This window comes from Oncorhynchus masou, unplaced genomic scaffold, assembly GCF_036934945.1.
Source record: "Oncorhynchus masou masou isolate Uvic2021 unplaced genomic scaffold, UVic_Omas_1.1 unplaced_scaffold_3257, whole genome shotgun sequence".
Lineage (NCBI taxonomy): Eukaryota > Metazoa > Chordata > Actinopteri > Salmoniformes > Salmonidae > Oncorhynchus > Oncorhynchus masou.
Window position 1 is genome coordinate 21,318 of NW_027009671.1, and position 20,428 is coordinate 41,745.

The following is a 20,428-nucleotide window of genomic DNA, read 5'->3' on the forward strand; positions in this document are numbered from 1 at the left end:
CACACAGACAGCATCGTGAAGAAGGCGCAGCAGCGCATCTTCAACCGCAGGAGGCTGAAGAAATTCGACTTGTCAACAAAAGCACTCACAAACTTCTACAGATGCACAATCGAGAGCATCCTGGCAGGCTGTATCACCGCCTGGTACGGCAACTGCTCCTCCCACAACCGTAAGGCTCTCCAGAGGGTAGTGAGGTCTGCACACTGCATCACCGGGGACAAACTACCTGCCCTCTAGGACACCTACACCACCCGATGTTATAGGAAGGCCATAAAGATCATCAAGGACAACAACCACCCGAGCCACTGCCTGTTCACCCCACTATCATCCAGAAGGCGAGGTCAGTACAGGTGCATCAAAGCAGGGACCGAGAGACTGAAAAACAGCTTCTATCTCAAGGCCATCAGACTGTTAAACAGCAACCACTAACATTGAGTGGCTGCTGCCAACACACTGACTCAACTCCAGCCACTTTAATAATGGGAATTGATGGGTATTGATGTAAAATATATCACTAGACACTTTAATTAAACAATGCTACCTAATATAATGTTTACATACCCTACATTATTCATCTCATACAGTATGTATACGTATATACTGTACTCTATATCATCTACTGCATCTTTATGTAATACATGTATCACTAGCCACTTTGTTTACATACTCATCTCATATGTTGTTGGAGGAAATTATAGTTGAAATGATTAATTATGTATACATTATTATTAGAACCATTAAGTTTTAATACTATTATGTTATGTTATGAAATGTATGGATTTTTGGTTAAACTAGAACCGAAAATGTAGGTAAAACAAATTAATTGTCTTAAACCTTGCGGGTTTAAGGGAGAAAGGATATAAGCATATATCTTTTCAGACAGATAAGAATATTATTTGATGTTCCATTAGTGGAAAACGTCTTTTAGACAGATTGGAATGTTTGCTTTATGAGGGGAGTAGGACACAATCTCCAGAACTGAAGACACTATTGTGTGCTGTTGTGTGGATCGGAGAGAGTGTGAGAAAACGCTGACGTCATTTTCAGTTTATAACCTGTGGAAAAATGTGTATGTACCAGTACTCTCTTGAATTAAAAGCTGTTCCCTAAGACTGGGGCTCTGTCCATTCCTATAATAATATGGGTTTTACAATCCCATAGAATGCATTGACAGAGTAATTAATTCTGATTGGGAAACAATACAGAGGAATTTAGAATTCCACTAACAAATGTATATACTGTAAGATACCATCTACTGTATCTTGCCTATGCTGCTCTGTACCATCACTCATTCATATATTCTTATGTACATATTCTTTATCCCCTTACACTGTGTATAAGACAGTAGTTTTGGAATTGTTAGATAGATTACTTGTTGGTTATTACTGCATTGTCGGAACTAGAAGCACAAGCATTTCGCTACACTCGCATTAAAATCTGCTAACCATGTGTATGTGACAAATAAAATTTGATTTGACTTGTTGACCAATGACAGGAATACTGACCTCAGAGTCTCCAGTTTACAGTGGGGATTCCCCACTCCAGCAGAGAGCAGCTCCACTCCTGAATCCTTCAGGTCGTTGTTACTCAGGTCCAGCTCTCTCAGGTGTGAGGGGTTTGAACTGATAACTGAGGCCAACACTTTACAGGATGTGTTTCTGAGTTTACAGCCAGCGAGTCTGCAAACACAGAAGAAATACAATGACTGACAGGTTGTATTGAAATGTTACACTTAGCTTTCCCTGCTTACACTGTAACCTGTGCATAAATAATGTGTTGGGTTTGACCTCAGAGCTGAGACCAGAGAAGCACAGCCTTCCTATGTGACTAGACAGCCTGACAGCCTGCAAAGAGTCTAATCATATTAAAATCACACTGATATTCTTTGGTGGTGAAAATAGGGACAGTATATATTTTTTTAATGTTCAGGTATATCGGTGTCCTGAAACCTGCCATATCTATTCATTTATGAATGTATCATTATTATAAATGACACATTATCAAAGTATTGCTTGTAGATAGAAAGATTCATATTAACAAATATTTGAGTTGACTGACCAGACCAGTTTAAAAGCAGTATCAGTCAAAAGACAGACAGTGAGGTATCAGATTTAGATTGTATTGAGTATACAGTCCACACCATATCTATTTAGACAGTGAAGCTAACATTTTAAATGTGTCTCTATACTCCAACATTTTGGATTTGAGATCAAATGTTTCATATGAGGTGACAGTATATAATGTCACCTTTTATTTGAGGTTATTTTAATACATGTCTGTTTCACCATTTAGAAAAATAAAGCACTTTATGTATCTAGTCCCCCCATTTGAAGAAGTCATAAGTATTCTGACCAATTAACTTTCAGTGTATTAAAATAGTCAAAAGTTGAGTATTTGGTATTTGGTCCGATATTCCTTGAACGCAATGACTTCTTCAAGCTTGTGACTCAAACTCTGTAATGGTCTGGGTGAGGCTGGTGCAGAGGAGTCAGGACAGCAGAGATGTGTCTCTGTAATGGTCTGGGTGAGGCTGGTGCAGAGGAGTCAGGACAGCAGAGATGGGTCTCTGTAATGGTCTGGGTGAGGCTGGTGCAGAGGAGTCAGGACAGCAGAGATGTGTCTCTGTAATGGTCTGGGTGAGGCTGGTGCAGAGGAGTCAGGACAGCAGAGATGTGTCTCTGTAATGGTCTGGGTGAGGCTGGTGCAGAGGAGTCAGGACAGCAGAGATGTGTCCCTGTAATGGTCTGGGTGAGGCTGGTGCAGAGGAGTCAGGACAGCAGAGATGTGTCTCTGTAATGGTCTGGGTGAGGCTGGTGCAGAGGAGTCAGGACAGCAGAGATGTGTCTCTGTAATGGTCTGGGTGAGGCTGGTGCAGAGGAGTCAGGACAGCAGAGATGTGTCTCTGTAATGGTCTGGGTGAGGCTGGTGCAGAGGAGTCAGGACAGCAGAGATGAGTAACACAAGTAACTTTACTCAAATATTCTACTAACATGTCGTAATACCGAGCCAACAATGACAGACCGAACAGACAGAAAACAATCACTCACAAAAACATAGGGGAAAAGAGGGTTAAATAATGAACATCTAATTGGGGAAATGAAACCAGCTCTGTAAAACAAAGACAAAACAAATGGAAAATGAAAGTGGATCTGAGAGGGCTAGAGAGTCGGTGACGTTGACCACCGAACGCCGCCCGAAAAAGGAGAGGGACCGACCTCGTCGGAAGTCGTGACAAACTCGTTTGTTGCATTTACAGTTTGTTTTGGTTGTGTTTTGGGTTATTTTTGTTCATTAAAACAATTGTGAATGATGACTAGAGTATTTTTCTGTCTAAATGAGTAGATAACATGTTTGTAAGCACTACTAAACGAATCCTGATGATGCCATGATAATACAAATCATGACTGAATCATGAATAATAATGAGTGTGAAAGTTACAAAGGCTACAACAAAACATGCTAACCTCTCACCATCACCATTAACAGAGGCTACAACAAAACATACTAACCTCTCACCATTACCAATAACAGAGGCTACAACAAAACATGCTAACCTCTCACCATCACCATTAACAGAGGCTACAACAAAACATACTAACCTCTCACCATTACCAATAACAGAGGTTACAACAAAACATACTAACCTCTCACCATTACCAATAACAGAGGATACAACACAACATGCTAACCTCTCACCATTACCAATAACAGATACTACAACAAAACATGCTAACCTCTCACCATTACCAATAACAGAGGCTACAACAAAACATGCTAAACTCTCACCATTACCAATAACAGAGGCTACAACAAAACATGCAAACCTCTCACCATTACCAATAACAGAGGCTACAACAAAACATGCTAACCTCTCACCATTACCAATAACAGAGACAACAACAAAACATGCTAACCTCTCACCATTACCGATAACAGAAGCTACAACAAAACATGCTAACCTCTCACCATTACCAATAACAGAGACAACAACAAAACATGCTAATCTCTCACAATTACAGATAACAGAGGCTACAAAAAAACATGCTAACCTCTCACCATTACCAATAACAGAGGCTACAACAAAACATGCTAACCTCTCACCATTACCAATAACAGAGGTGTTTAGCATGTATTCTGATCTTTGTGCCTCTATATCTTTGTTATTCGTCGTTATTCACTCTTCATATTTAAACAGTAACACAGGTATGCACATATGGTGTAGACTATGTGTGTCTGGTAAAAACATGGGGATCTGGTGAACAGTTATCACTTGTTGACCAACTACAGGAATACTGACCTCAGAGTCTCCAGTTTACAGTGGGGATTCCCCAGTCCAGCAGAGAGCAGCTTCACTCCTGAATCCTTCAGGTCATTGATACTCAGGTCCAGCTCTCTCAGGTGTGAGGGGTTTGAACTGAGAACTGAGGCCAACACTTTACAGGATGTGTTTCTGAGTTTACAGCCAATGAGTCTGAAACACAGAAGAAATACAATGACAGACAGGTTGTATTAAAGTGTTACACTGTAACCTGTGCACAAATAATGTGTTGGGTTTGACCTCAGAGCTGAGAACAGAGACGCAGCCAAGAAATGACACATTATCGAAGTATTGCTTGTAGATAGAAAGATGCATATTAACAAATATTGAGTAGACTGACCAGACCAGTTTAAAAGCAGTATCAGTCAAAAGACAGACAGTGAGGTATCAGATTTAGATTGTATTGAGTATACAGTCCACACCATATCTATTTTGACAGTGAAGTATCAGATTTAGATTGTATTGAGTATACAGTCCACACCATATCTATTTAGACAGTGAGGTATCAGATTTAGATTGTATTGAGTATACAGTCCACACCATATCTATTTTGACAGTGAAGTATCAGATTTAGATTGTATTGAGTATACAGTCCACACCATATCTATTTAGACAGTGAGGTATCAGATTTAGATTGTATTGAGTATACAGTCCACACCATATCTATTTAGACAGTGAGGTATCAGATTTAGATTGTATTGATTATACAGTCCACACCATATCTATTTAGACAGTGAGGTATCAGATTTAGATTGTATTGAGTATACAGTCCACACCATATCTATTTTGACAGTGAGGTATCAGCTTTAGATTGTATTGAGTATACAGTCCACACCATATCTATTTAGACAGTGAAGCTAACATATACTCCAGCATTTTGAATTTCAGATCAAATGTTTCATATGAGGTGACAGTTTATAATGTCACCTTTCATTTGAGGATATTTGAATACATATCTGTTTCACGTTTTGAAATGAAAACACTTTATGTATCTCGTCCCCCTATTTGAAGAAGTGATAAGTATTCTGACACATTTACTTATAGTGGATTAAATTAGTCAAAAGTTTAGTATTTGGTCTGATATTCCTTGAACGCAACGCGAACATCAAGCATGTGACTCAAACTTGGTGGTTGCATTTACAGTTTGTTTTGGGTGTGTTTTGAGTTATGTTTTGCTCAGAATTAAAATGGTGGATGATGACTAAGAAAAATCATGACTGAATCATGATTAATAATGAATGTGAAAGTTAGAGGCTACAACAAAACATACTAACCTCTCACCATTACCAATAACAGAGGCTACAACAAAACATGTTAACCTCTCACCATTACCAATAACAGAGTCTACAACAAAACATGCTAACCTCTCACCATTACCAATAACAGAGGCTACAACAAAACATGCTAAACCTCTCACCATGACCAATAACAGAGTCTACAACAAAACATGCTAACCTCTCACCATTACCAATAACAGAGACTACAACAAAACATGCTAACCTCTCACCATTACCAATAACAGAGGCTACAACAAAACATGCTAACCTCTCACCATTACCAATAACAGAGGCTACAACATAACATGCTAACCTCTCACCATTACCAATAACAGAGGGGGTCTGATCTTTGTGCCTCTGTAACTTTCTCATTCATCATCATTCTCGATTCATTCCTGATTATTCATCATCATAGTAGCATCCACATGAATGTAGAAGTGTTCAGAAACATCTTCTATTCTTACTGACAATACAAGTGAAGTGACTCCAAATTAATTCAACAAGTTAGTAGAATCACAAGCTTGATGTAATCACTGCAGGCTTGGAATATGGGACCAAATACTAAACTTTTGACTAAATTAATTTGGCCAAATAATTAAGACTTCTTCAAATGGGAGAACTAAACTCAGCATAAAAAGAAACGTCGTCTCACTGTCAACTGCGTTTATTTTCAGCAAACTTAATTAACATGTGTAAATATTTGTAGGAACATAACATTCAACAACTGACACATAAATTGAACAAGTTCCACAGACATGTGACTAACAGAAATGGAATAATGTGTCCCTGAACAAAGGGGGGGACAAAATCAAAAGTAAGTCAGTATCTGGTGAGGCCACCAGCTGCATGAAGTACTGCAGTGCATCTCCTCCTCATGGACTGCACCAGATTTGCCAGTTCTTGCTGTGAGATGTTACTCCACTCTTCAACCAAGGCACCTGCAAGTTCCTGGACATTTTGGGGGGAATGGCCCTAGCCCTCACCCTCCGATCCAACAGGTCCCAGATGTGCTCAATGGGATTGATAACCGGGCTCTTCGCTGGCCATGGCAGAACACTTGTGGCGAAATCTGCACGGAGCCTTCACCGTGCACTGACACTTTAAGAGCACATGAGCAGTAAGGAAGGAGGAGATAAAGAGATCTCATTCAGCTCTTTGGGGAGGGGCTCTTGGGTGGCGCGACAGTTTGATTGTGTGTGCTGTGCTGCAGAAGTTTTGTTTGTTTTCAGCGTTTGTAGTTTCTAACGTATTTAAGTCAATCATCAGTGTGATCGCTTTAGATCGTGGGACCGCGCCCGTTATGGATCGCATGGATTAGTAGCAACATTGTTGTGAAGCCTTAACATACAAACCAACAAACCATCGGACAGTCAGACCGTACACCGGCAGGCCTGAAGACCACAGCTAAGATTTCTCTTTTTCTCTCTCTTTCTATTCCCTCTCGTTCCAGTGCTTTACCCTGGCAACAGACTCTATTTTTCAAATGCACTTCCCATTGAAGTTCATTAGAGCTGGACTATTATTGCCCTGCCAGAAGTATTTTGATGGACATTTTAGTTAAAAGGGAGGTTGCTTGCAAGTTGTGTATTGTTATGTGAACTGTATTGAGGTGAGGTGTACTAATGACATGTGGCCGAGAAGACTGTGGACATTTTTAAGGCCTTTGTTGTGTCGATGAACACCCCCCACATTCATACCCTCTGCACTCATCCACTAGAAAATAATACAGATTATTGCAAATCCTCTGTTGATGACTGGGTTCGTTCTTGTATGACGTTGCTGTTTAATTGCTCTGCCATTATTAGTATTAGTATTATTGTATGAGGTATTCTTGTTGGGGTTACCCCTGTGCTGTGATGTGGGTTTTATATGGTGTGTAATCTCTTTTCTCTCCACTGGCTATCTGGTAAACAGGCTACACTCTAGGCAGTCTCTTCTGCTGATGTGTGTGGGTCTGGTAGTGGAACTCTCTCTATTCTACTCTTTTCCTTTCGGGATGGTTAATACCTGCCTGGCGCCCGAACAAAATCTTTCTTTACCCCTCTCTAATAAATACCGCTACACACTGACATTCCTGTCTTGCAGGAAATCACGCGCAAAACAAGCAGTATGGCTGGTGGCATTATCATGCTGGATGGTCATGTCAGGATGAGCCTGCAGGAAGGTTACCACATGAGGGAGGAGGATGTCTTCCCTGTAACGCACAGCTTTGAGATTGCCTGCAATGACAACAAACTCAGTCCGATGATGCTGTGACACACCTCCCCAGACCAAGACGGACCCTCCACCTCCAAATCGATCCCACTCCAGAGTACAGGCCTCGGTGTAACGCTCATTCCTTCGACGATAAATGCGAATACGACCATCACCCCTGGTGCACCAAAACCGCGATTCGTCAGTGAAGAGCACTTTTTGCCAGTCCTGTCTGGTCCAGCGACAGTGGGTTTGTGCCTATAGGCGACGGTGTTGCCAGTGATTTCTGGGGAGGACCTGCCTTACAACAGGTGTACAACCCCTCAGTCCAGCCTCTCTCAGCCTATTACGGACAATCTGAGCACTGGAGGAGGGATTGTGTGTTCCGGTGTAACTCGGGCAGTTGTTGTTGCCATCCTGTACCTGTACCGCAGGTGTGATGTTCGGATGTACCGATGCTGCGCAGGTGTTGTTACACATGGTCTGCCACTGCGAGGACGATCAGCTGTCCATCCTGTCTCCCTGTAGTGCTGTCTTAGGCGTCTCACAGTACAGACATCACAATTTATTTCCATGGCCACATCTGCAATCCTCATGCCTCCTTGCTGCATGCCTAAGGCACGTTCATGCAACTGAGCAGGGACCCTGGGCATCTTTCTTTTGGTGTTTTTCAGAGTCAGTAGAAAGGCCTCTTTAGTGTCCTAAGTTTTCATAACTGTGATCTTCATTGCCTACCGTCTGTAAGCTGTTAGTGTCTAAGCAACCGTCCCACGGGTGCATGTTCATTAATTGTTTATGGTTCATTGAACAAGCATGGGAAACAGTGCTTAAACCCTTTTCAAAAAAGATCTGTGAAGTTATTTGGATTTTTACAAATTAGCTTTGAAAGACAGGGTCCTGAAAAAAGGGATGTTTCTTTTTTTGATGAGTTTAGATACATAAAGTGCTTTCATATCTCAACGGTAAAATATACAGTCGTGGCCAAAAGTTTTGAGAATGACACAAATATTAATATTCACAAAGTCTGCTGCCTCAGGACAAGTCTGGAGATCACTCTGTCATGCTGATTGAGTTCGAATAACAGACTGGAAGCTTCAAAAGGAGGGTGGTGGTTGGAATCATTGTTCTTCCTCTGTCAAACATTGTTCTTCCTCTGTCAAACATGGTTACCTGCAAGGAAACTTGTGTCGTCAACATTGCTTTGCACAAAAAGGGCTTCACAGGCAAGGATATTGCTGCCAGTAAGATTGCATCTAAATCAACCATTTATCAGATCATCAAGAACTTCAAGGAGAGCGGTTCAATTGTTGTGAAGAAGGCTTCAGGGTGCCCAAGAAAGTCCAGCAAACACCAGGACCGTCTCCTAAAGTTGATTCAGCTGCGGGATCGGGGCACCACCAGTACAGAGCTTGCTCTGGAATGTCAGCAGGCAGGTGTGAGTGCATCTGCATGCACAGTGAGGCGAAGAATTTTGGAGGATGGCCTGGTGTCAAGAAGGGCAGCAAAGAAGCCACTTCTCTCCAGGAACAACATCAGGGACAGACTGACATTCTGCAAAAGGTACAGCGATTGGACTGCTGAGGACTGGGGTAAAGTCATTTTCTCTGATGAATCCCCTTTCCGATTGTTTGGGGCATCCGGAAAAAGGCTTGTCCGGAGAAGACAAGGTGAGCGCTACCATCAGTCTGTGTCATGCCAACAGTAAAGCATCCTGAGACCATTCATGTGCGGATTTGCTTCTCAGCCAAGGGAATGGGATCACTCACAATGTTGCCTAAGAACACAGCCATGAATAAAGAATGGTACCAACACATCCTCCAAGAGCAACTTCTCCCAACCATCCAGGAACAGTTTGGTGACGAACAATGCCGTTTCCAGCATGATGGGGCACCTTGCCATAAGGCAAAAGTGATAACTAAATGGCCTGGGGAACAAAACATTGATATTTTGGGTCCATGGCCAGGAAACTCCCCAGACCTTAATCCCATTGAGAACTTGTGGTCAACCCTCAAGAGGCGGGTGGATATACAAAAACCCACACATTCTGACAAACTCCAAGCATTGATTATGTAAGAATGGGCTGCCATCAGTCAGGATGTGGCCCAGAAGTTAATTGACAGCAAGCCAGGGCGGATTGCAGAGGTCTTGAGAAAGAAGGGTCAACACCGCAAATATTGACTCTTTGCATCAACTTCATGTAATTGTCAATAAAATCCTTTGACACTTATGAAATGCTTGTAATTATACTTCAGTATTCCAGTAACATCTGACAAAAATATCTAAAGACACTGAAGCAGCAAACTTTGTGGAAATTAGTATTTGTGTTTGTGTCATTCTCAAAACATTTGGCCATGACTGTATATGTATGAATACCTTTAAATAAAAGGTGACATTCTTTACTGTCACCTAATATGAAACATTATATTTTATATCAAATCCAAAATGCTGGAGCAAAGCACCACATGTAAAACTGTAAGCTTCACTGTCCAAACACATATGGTGTGGACTATGTGTGCCTGGTAAACACATGTGGATCTGGTGAACAGTTATCACTTGTTGACCAACGACAGGAATACTGACCTCAGAGTCTCCAGTTTACAGTGGGGATTCCCCAGTCCAGCAGAGAGCAGCTCCACTCCTGAATCCTTCAGGCTACTGTTACTCAGATCCAGCTCTCTCAGGTGTGAGGGGTTTGAACTGAGAACTGAGGCCAACACTTTACAGGATCTGTCTGTGAGTTTAGAGCCAATGAGTCTGCAAACACAGAAGACATACAATGCTAGACAGGTTGTATTAAAATGTTAAGCTTAGCTTTCCCTGCTTACACTATAACATGCACAAATAATGTGTTGGGTTTGACCAGACAGCCGAACAGCCTGCAAAGAGTCAAATCATATTAAAATCACACTGCTATTCTTTGGTGGTGAAAATAGTGGCAGTATATTATTTAACATATTCAGATATATCAGTGACCTGAAACCTGCAATACATATTCATAAATTAATGTATTAATTATTATAAATGACAAATTATCCAATTATTGGTTGTAGACAGAAATGTGTATAGTACAAATATTTCGGTAGACTGACCAGACCAGTTTAAAAAGCAGTATCAGTCAAAAGACAGATGTCAGATTTAGATTGTATTGAGTATACAGTCCACAACATATCTAGTTTGTCAGTGAAGATAATATTTTAAGTGTGGTTTGAAACTCCAACATTTTGGATTTAAGATCAAATGTTTCATATGAGGTGAAAGTATATTTTTATTTATTTTACCTTTATTTAACTAGGCAAGTCAGTTAATAACTAATTCTTATTTTCAATGACAGCCTAGGAACAGCCTACGTTAACTGCCTGTTCAGGGGCAGAAAGCCAGATTTGTACCTTGTCAGCTCAGGGGTTTGAACTTGCAACCTTCCGGTTACTAGTCCAATGCTCTAACCACTAGGCTACCCTGCCGCCACAATAATATAATAATATAATATAATAATAATATAATATTACCTTATATTTGAGGATATTTTAATACCTATCTGTTTCAACCTTTAGAAATGAAAGCATTTTATGTATCTATTCCCCCCCATTTGAAGAAGTCATAAGTATTCTGACCAATTCACTCACAGTTTTTTAAAGTAGTCAACAGTTTAGTATTTGGTCCCATATTCCTTGAAAGCACCAACCAATAACAGAGGCTACAACAAAACATACTAACCTCTCACCATTACCAATAACAGAGGATACAACAAAACATACTAACCTCACAACATTAACAATAACAGAGGATACAACAAAATATGCTAACCTCTCACCATTAACAATAACAGAGGATACAACAAAATATGCTAACCTCTCACCATTACCAATAACAGAGGATACAACAAAACATACTAACCTCTCACCATTACCAATAACAGAGGATACAACAAAACATGCTAACCTCTCACCATTACCAATAACAGAGGATACAACAAAACATGCTAACCTCTCACCATTACCAATAACAGAGGATACAACAAAACATACTAACCTCTCACCATTACCAATAACAGAGGATACAACAAAACATACTAACCTCTCACCATTACTAATAACAGAGGATACAACAAAACATGCTAACCTCTCACCATTACTAATAACAGAGGATACAACAAAACATGCTAACCTCTCACCATTACCAATAACAGAGACTACAACAAAACATACTAATCTCTCACCAATACCAATAACAGAGGCTACAACAAAACATGCTCACCTCTCACCAATACCAATTACAGAGACTACAACAAAACATGCTAACCTCTCACCATTACCAATAACATAGGTGGTATTATATTTGTGCCTCTGTAACGTTTTCATTCATCATCATTCTCGATTCATTCATGATTAGTCATAATCTTGGTAGCATCCACATGAATGTGGAAGTGTTCAGAAACATCTTGGGGCGGCAGGGTAGCCTAGTGGTTAGAGCGTTGGACTAGCAAACGGAAGATTGTGAGTTCAAACCCCTGAGCTGACAAGGTACAAATCTGTCGTTCTGCCCCTGAACAGGCAGTTAACCCACTGTTCCCAGACCGTCATTGAAAATAAGAATGTGTTCTTAACTGACTTGCGAGGTAAAATTTAAAAAATTATAAAATCTTCTATTCTTACTGACAATTCAAGTGAAGTGACTCCAAAATGACAGGACATTATTCACCATTCAGTTTCTATTAGGAAAACATCTGCAAGACAAACTGAAAATGAATTCAAGCTTGATGTAATCACTGCAGGCTTGGAATAAGGGACCAAATACCAAACTTTTGACTAAAATAAAGCATCCAAAATATTATTACTTTTTCAAATGGGAGAACTAGATACATAAAGTGTTTTCATTTATAAACTGTAAAATATATATGTATGAAAATACCTTTAAAAAAGGTGACATTCTGTACTGTCTCCTAATATGAAACATTATATCTCAAATCCAAAATGCTGGAGCAGAGCACCACATTTAAAACTGTAAGCTTCACTGTACAAACACCTAAGGTGTGGACTATGTGTCTGGTAAACACATGTGGATCTGGTGAACAGTTATCACTTGTTGACCAACTACAGGAATACTGACCTCAGAGTCTCCAGTTTACAGTGGGGATTCCCCAGTCCAGCAGAGAGCAGCTCCACTCCTGAATCCTTCAGGTCATTGTTACTCAGGTCCAGCTCTCTCAGGTGTGAGGGGTTTGACTCCAGAGCTGAGACCAGAAAAGTACAGCCTTCCTCTGTGACTAGACAGCCTGACAGCCTGCAAAGAGTCAAATCATTTTAAAATCACACTGCTATTCTTTGGTGGTGAAAATAGTAGCAGTATATTTTTTCAACATATGGAACCTTCCATATCTATTCGTAAATGTATGTATCATCATTAAAAATGACAAATGATCAAATCATTACCTGAGGATAGAAACATGTAAAGTACAAATATTACAGTAGACTGACCAGACCAGTTTAAAAAGCAGTATCTTTCAAACGACAGACAGTGAGGTATCAGATTTAGATTGTATTGAGTATACAGTCCACACCATATCTATTTAGACAGTGAGGTGTCAGATTTAGATTGTATTGAGTATACAGTCCACACCATATCTATTTAGACAGTGAGGTATCAGATTTAGATTGTATTGAGTATACAGTCCACACCATATCTATTTAGACAGTGAGGTATCAGATTTAGATTGTATTGAGTATACAGTCCACACCATATCTATTTAGACAGTGAGGTATCAGATTTAGATTGTATTGAGTATACAGTCCACATCATATCTATTTAGACAGTGAGGTATCAGATTTAGATTGTATTGAGTATACAGTCCACACCATATCTATTTAGACAGTGAGGTATCAGATTTAGATTGTATTGAGTATACAGTCCACACCATATCTATTTAGACAGTGAGGTATCAGATTTAGATTGTATTGAGTATACAGTCCACACCATATCTATTTAGACAGTGAGGTATCAGATTTAGATTGTATTGAGTATACAGTCCACATCATATCTATTTAGACACTGAGGTATCAGATTTAGATTGTATTGAGTATACAGTCCACATCATATCTATTTAGACACTGAGGTATCAGATTGAGATTGTATTGAGTATACAGTCCTCACCATATCTATTTTGACAGTGAAGTTTACATTTTAAATGTGGCTATACACTTAAAATGTTGGATTTCAGATCAAATATTTCATATGAGGTGACAGTATATAATGTCACCTTTTATTTGAGGGTATTTTAAGACCAATCTGTTTCAGGATTAAAAATTAAAACACTATGTTTCCAGTTTCCCCATTTGAAGAAGACATAAGTAATCTGACCAATTTACTTATAGTGTATTAAAGTAGTCAAAGTTTAGTATTTGGTCGTAAACTCGTTGGTTGCATTTGCAGTTTGTTTTGGTTGTGTTTTTGGTTGTGTTTTGCCCAATAATAAAATGGTGGATGATGACTGGAGTACTTTTCTGTCTAAGAGAGTAGATACCATGTTTCTAAACAATAATAAATGAATCCTGATGATGCCTTGATTAAGAAAAATCATGAATGAATCATGAATAATAATGAGTGAGAAAGTTAGACGCTACAAAAAAGCATGCTAACCTCTCACCATTACCAATAACAGAGGCTAAAACAAAACATGCTAACCTCTCACCATTACCAATAACAGAGGCTACAACAGAACATGCTAACCTCTCACCATTACCAATAACAAAGGGGGTTAGCATTTATTCTGATCTTTGTGCCTCTGTAACTTTCTCATTCATCATCATTCTCCAGTCATGATTATTCATAATCATGGTAGCATCCACATGAATGTAGAAGTGTTCAGAAACATCTTCTATTCTTACTGACAATACAAGTGAAGTGACTCCAAAATGACAGGACATTATTCACCATTTAGTTTCTATTAGGAAAAATATAATGTAAAACACAACCCAATTTAAACACATATGGTGTGGACTATGTCTGTCTGGTAAACACATGTGGATCTGGTGAACAGTTATCACTTGTTGACCAACTACAGGAATACTGACCTCAGAGTCTCCAGTTTACAGTGGGGATTCTCCAGTCCATCAGAGAGCAGCTCCACTCCTGAATCATTCAGGTCATTGTTACTCAGGTCCAGCTCTCTCAGGTGTGAGGGGTTTGACTCCAGAGCTGAGACCAGAGAAGCACAGCCTTCCTCTGTGACTAGACAGCCTGACAGCCTGACAAAGAGATCATCATGACTTCACAAACACACTGTTCATTTAACACCAGTAGTGTAGAAGGACAATGGCAGATGCATTTGGTTTATTCTCAAACAACATATAGATTGGACCCGTACAAATCAGCTGGGCTTGACAATCTGGACCCTCTATTTCTGAAACTATCCGCCGCTATTGTCGCAACCCCTATTACCAGCCTGTTCAACCTCTCATATCGTCTGAGATCCCCAAGGATTGGAAAGCTGCCGCAGTCATCCCCCTCTTCAAAGGGGGAGACACCCTGGACCCAAACTGTTACAGACCTATATCCATTCTGCCTTGCCTATCTAAGGTCTTCGAAAGCCAAGTCAACAAACAGGTCACTGACCATCTCGAATCCCACCGTACCTTCTCCGCTGTGCAATCTGGTTTCCGAGCCGGTCACGGGTGCACCTCAGCCACGCTCAAGGTACTAAACGATATCATAACCGCCATCGATAAAAGACAGTACTGTGCAGCCGTCTTCATCGACCTTGCCAAGGCTTTCGACACTGTCAATCACCATATTCTTATCGGCAGACTCAGTAGCCTCGGTTTTTCGGATGACTGCCTTGCCTGGTTCACCAATTACTTTGCAGACAGAGTTCCGTGTGTCAAATTGGAGGGCATGCTGTCCGGTCCTCTGTCAGTCTCTATGGGGGTGCCACAGGGTTCAATTCTCAGGCCGACTCTTTTCCCTGTATATATCAATGATGTTACTCTTGCTGCGGGCGATTCCCTGATCCACCTCTACGCAGACGACACCATTCTATATACTTCCGGGCCGTCCTTGGACACTGTGCTATCAAACCTCCAAACGAGCTTCAATGCCATACAACACTCCTTCCGTGGCCTCCAACCGCTCTTAAACGCTAGTAAAACCAAATGCATGTTTTTCAACCGTTCGCTGCCTGCACCCGCACGCCTGACCAGCATCACCACCCTGGATGGTTCCGACTTTGAATATGTGGACATCTATAAGTACCTAGGTGTCTGGCTAGACTGTAAACTCTCCTTCCAGACTCATATCAAACATCTCCAATTTAAAATCAAATCAGGAGTCGGCTTTCTATTCCGCAACAAGGCCTCCTTCACTCACACCGCCAAACTTACCCTAGTAAAACTGACTATCCTACCGATCCTCGACTTCGGCGATGTCATCTACAAAATTGCTTCCAACACTCTATTCAGCAAACTGGATGCAGTTTATCACAGTCCCATCCGTTTTGTCACTAAAGCACCTTATACCACCCACCACTGCGACTTGTTTGATCTCGTCGGCTGGCCCTCGCTACAAATTCATCGCCAGACCCACTGGCTCCAGGTCATCTACAAGTCCATGCTAGGTAAAGCTCCTCCTTATCTCAGTTCACTGGTCACGATGGCAACACCCACCCGTAACACGCGCTCCAGCAGGTGTATCTCACTGATCATCCCTAAAGCCAACACCTCATTTGGCCACCTATCGTTCCAGTTCTCTGCTGCTGGGACCAAATACTAAACTTATGACTACTTTAATACACTATAATTGAATATAACCGAATAATTACGACTTTTCAAATGGGAGAACTACGTACATAAAGTGCTTTCATATCTGATAATACTGACCTCAGAGTCTCCAGTTTACAGTGGGGATTCCCCAGTCCAGCAGAGAGCAGCTTCACTCCTGAATCCTTCAGGTCATTGTTACTCAGGTCCAGCTCTCTCAGGTGTGAGGGGTTTGACTCCAGAGCTGAGACCAGAGAAGCACAGCCTTCCTCTGTGACTCCACAGCCTGACAGCCTGACAAAGAGATCATCATGACTTCACAAACACACTGTTCATTTAACACCAGTAGTGTAGAAGGACAATGGCAGATGCATTTGGTTAATTATCCAAAACAACAGATTCATCTTCCATCTCCTAGAATTGTGTGGTCATATTGGTATACTCATGTGAAAATCAATGCATTTATTCAATATGTTTTTCAATATAGTATAATATACATATTATAATCCATATTTTTCTCTAAACTGAATATTTCTTCCTCATGATTAGTTCTTAAATGTCATTTTATTTACTCACAGAACAGCTCTGGAGGCTTTGACCACTGGCAGCAGCCTCAGAAGACCTTCCTCTGATCTGGAGTATTTCTTCAGGTCAAACACATCCAGCTCCTTTTCTGAAGTCAGCAACACAAAGACCAGAGCTGACCACTGGGCAGGTGACAGTTTGGCTCTAGAGAGACTTCCTGAGCTCAGGTAGCTTTGGATCTCCTCCACTAGAGAATGGTCATTCAGTTCATTCAGACAGTGGAACAGATTGATGCTCCTCTCTGGAGAAGGATTCTCCCTGATCTTCTCCTTGATGTACTTGACTGTTTCTTCATGGCTCTGTGAGCTGCTTCTTGTCTTTGTCAGTAGACCTTGTAAGTGCTTCTGATTGGACTCCAGTGAGAGGCCCAGAAGGAAGCGGAGGAAAAGGTCCAGGTTTCCCGTCTCACTTTGTAAGGCTTTATCCACAGCACTCTTGTAGACAGTAACTTTTCGCCTTTGTTTGATCCTCGCAGAAAAGTTCCTGAACATTGTTTGAGGTTTGGCCATTAGATTCTCATTGTTGTTGATGAATGAGAGGAACACATATACAGCAGCCAGAAACTCCTGAATGCTCAGATGAACAAAGCAGTACACCTTGTCCTGGTACAGCCCACATTCCTCTTTAAAGAGCTGTGTGCACAATCCTGAGTACACTGAGGCTTCATTAACATCAATGCCAGCCTCTTTCAGGTCTTCTTCATAGAAAATCAGATTGCCCTTCACAAGCTGTTGAAAAGCCAGTTTTCCCAATGACAGAATGCTCTCTTTATTCCAGTGTGGACCTGTCTCTTCTTTCCCAAGATACTTTTCATTCTTCTGTTTGGTATGAAACACCGCAAGGTGTGTGTACATCTCAGTCAGAGTCTTGGGCATCTCTTCTCTCTTATGTTCCAGCATGTGTTCAAGGACTGTTGCAGAAATCCAACAGAAGACTGGAATGTGGCACATGATGTGGAGGCTCCTTGATGTCTTTATGTGTGAGATGATTCTGCTGGCCAGGTCCTCATCACTGAGTCTCTTCCTGAAGTACTCCTCCTTCTGTGGGTCATTGAACCCTCGTACCTCTGTCACCTGGTCAACACATCCTGAAGGGATCTTATTGGCTGCTGCAGGTCGGGTAGTTATCCAGAGGAGAGCAGAGGGAAGCAGATTTCCCTTGATGAGATTTGTCAGCAGAACATCCACTGAGGTTGACTCTGTGACGTCCCAACAGATCTTGTTCTTCTGGAAGTCTAGGGGCAGTCGGCACTCATCCAGACCATCAAAGATGAACAGAACTTTGTACTTGTAGTTGATGGAGATTCCTGATTGTTTGGTTTCCATTGAGAAGTGATTAAGAAGTTCAATGAAAGTGTGTTTGTCCTCTTTCATCAAATTCAGCTCCCGAAAAGGGAATGAAAATACAAATTGGACATCCTGATTTGCTTTTCCTTCAGCCCAGTCCAGAATGAACTTCTGCACAGAGACTGTTTTTCCAATGCCAGCGACTCCCTTTGTCAGCACAGTTCTGATACGTTTGTCTTGTCCAGTTAAGGGTTTGAAGATGTCGTTACATTTGATTGCAGTCTCTGGTCTTGCTTGTTTCCTGGTTGTTGTCTCAATCTGTCTCAGCTCATGTTCATTATTGACCTCTCCTGTTCCACCCTCTGTGATGTAGAGCTCTGTGTAGATCTTATTGAGAAGTGTTGGGTTTCCTTGTTTAGCGATCCCCTCAAATACACGTTGAAACTTCTTCTTGAGATTAGATTTGAGTTCACGTTGGCAAATCACAGCAAGCTCATCTGAATCTAGAAATATCACAGAGGATATTAATATTACGTCTGTTTTAATACTTACAGTATTGTAGGACTGTTATAAAGTTGTACATTACAATAATTTGTTGTCGTAACTGACTGTCTAAATCTGTAAAAGTTTTTATAATGCATTACAGACTGGTGTGACTGATTATATTATTATTGGTATTATTGATGGTATTATTAATGTTCTCTCTCTCTCTAAATTAATCACCACAACACATCCCTGCTGCTACTTGATGAGGTCACTAGGTGTTGTGTTAAGGCTGCTACAATATCATTGAGTTACACAGCTACTTTAGCTGTACTTTAGCCACAGCTTTTAAATGTTATAAAACAGCATTCATCATGAGGCAGACAGATCTTACATTTCTCCAGTGTGTCAGCAAGCTCCTTCTGGTTCATTTTCCTCAGGATGTGCAGTGTGATCTTCAGAGCCCCCTCTCTGGCACTGCTCTCTTGCTTCTCATCTTCAGCATCCACCACTTCCTTATCCTGCTTCTGACTCTCAAAGCCTTCTGGGAGTTCTGGACTAAGAATCCTCTTGAATATCTTCAGCTCGTTCTTCACAAATGTCATAATTTTCTCTTCAAGCATCTGAAATAAATCAAGTAAATAAGTTAAGCAAGAGAATAAATGCTTTCTCATTAACACATTAATGAATGATTGACAGATCAACTTTACTTGAGGTAAACAAAAACAAATGTACATAACAGGACCACATACACTGAATATGGAGGCCAGGTCTGTTTGATGACTCTGGGAAGACTGACCACTGAGAATCTCTGACTCTGATCTCTCCTGTTGGTGTCTGTGGGCAAAACATGAGATTACCTCACCTCGTCACACACACACACACACACACACACACACACACACACACACACACACACACACACACACACACACACACACACACACACACACACACACACACACACACACACACACACACACACAAAAAAGGATGAGCCAATGGATTATGAAAACAACAACAATAAATGGGAAAATGGGAGAGGAGAAATGACTAGAGACAGTGTTGTTTAACTCACTGACCAGGACCCATGAGTTCTTCTTACCTTTGTTCAGTAGAAAAGTCTCCCTCTCTAAATAATATAGGAGGTTCCATAGACTTGTCACTATTCATTGACACACAGCTGGGAACAGGGGAGGCTGGTCTCTCCTTCTTGATTGGTCTTCAATACAACAGAGACAAACATTACATCTCTCATCTTCTCTGATCTCAGATGGGGAAACAATAATTGAATTCCAAAACGCTATATATCCATTTTCAGAAATGTTGGTTAATTTTCTTTCATTTGAATAAATCATTAAACCACTATAACTCTTTATAAAGGCTCTTTCATTTACTTTCCTGACTTTAAATGTGTACATGAAACTGGATTGTTTTTTTGCAGTGTCATGTATACATTTAAAGTGGTGTTATAAATAGCAAACAAATTGAAAACTTTCATAACATTTACATACAAATTAAAGAGGCTACCTGCTGGCCT

General features: G+C 40.8%; 2 protein-coding genes across 2 annotated transcripts in view; both read right to left on the reverse strand.

Moving 5' to 3' along the window:
• The window catches only part of LOC135534324 (stonustoxin subunit beta-like), a gene marked incomplete at both ends in the record, with an annotated part of 23,028 nt that extends 21,311 nt beyond the window's left edge, over positions 1–1,717 (reverse strand). The window contains one exon of the mRNA XM_064961360.1: positions 1,506–1,717. Within this exon, the coding sequence (XP_064817432.1) occupies positions 1,506–1,717 (212 nt within the window). The remainder of the gene's footprint in view (positions 1–1,505) is intronic.
• Positions 1,629–20,323, reverse strand: LOC135534325 (NACHT, LRR and PYD domains-containing protein 12-like). The gene is made up of 10 exons (XM_064961361.1): positions 19,994–20,323; positions 19,641–19,725; positions 19,283–19,511; positions 17,111–18,908; positions 16,655–16,828; positions 14,855–15,028; positions 12,894–13,067; positions 10,368–10,541; positions 4,297–4,470; positions 1,629–1,844 (listed from the first exon to the last, which is right to left on the reverse strand). The coding sequence occupies exons 1-10, from the start codon at positions 20,059–20,061 to the stop codon at positions 1,820–1,822; spliced, it is 3,075 nt and encodes a 1,024-aa protein (XP_064817433.1). The 5' UTR covers positions 20,062–20,323; the 3' UTR covers positions 1,629–1,819.
• Between the last annotated feature and the right edge of the window lie 105 nt (positions 20,324–20,428).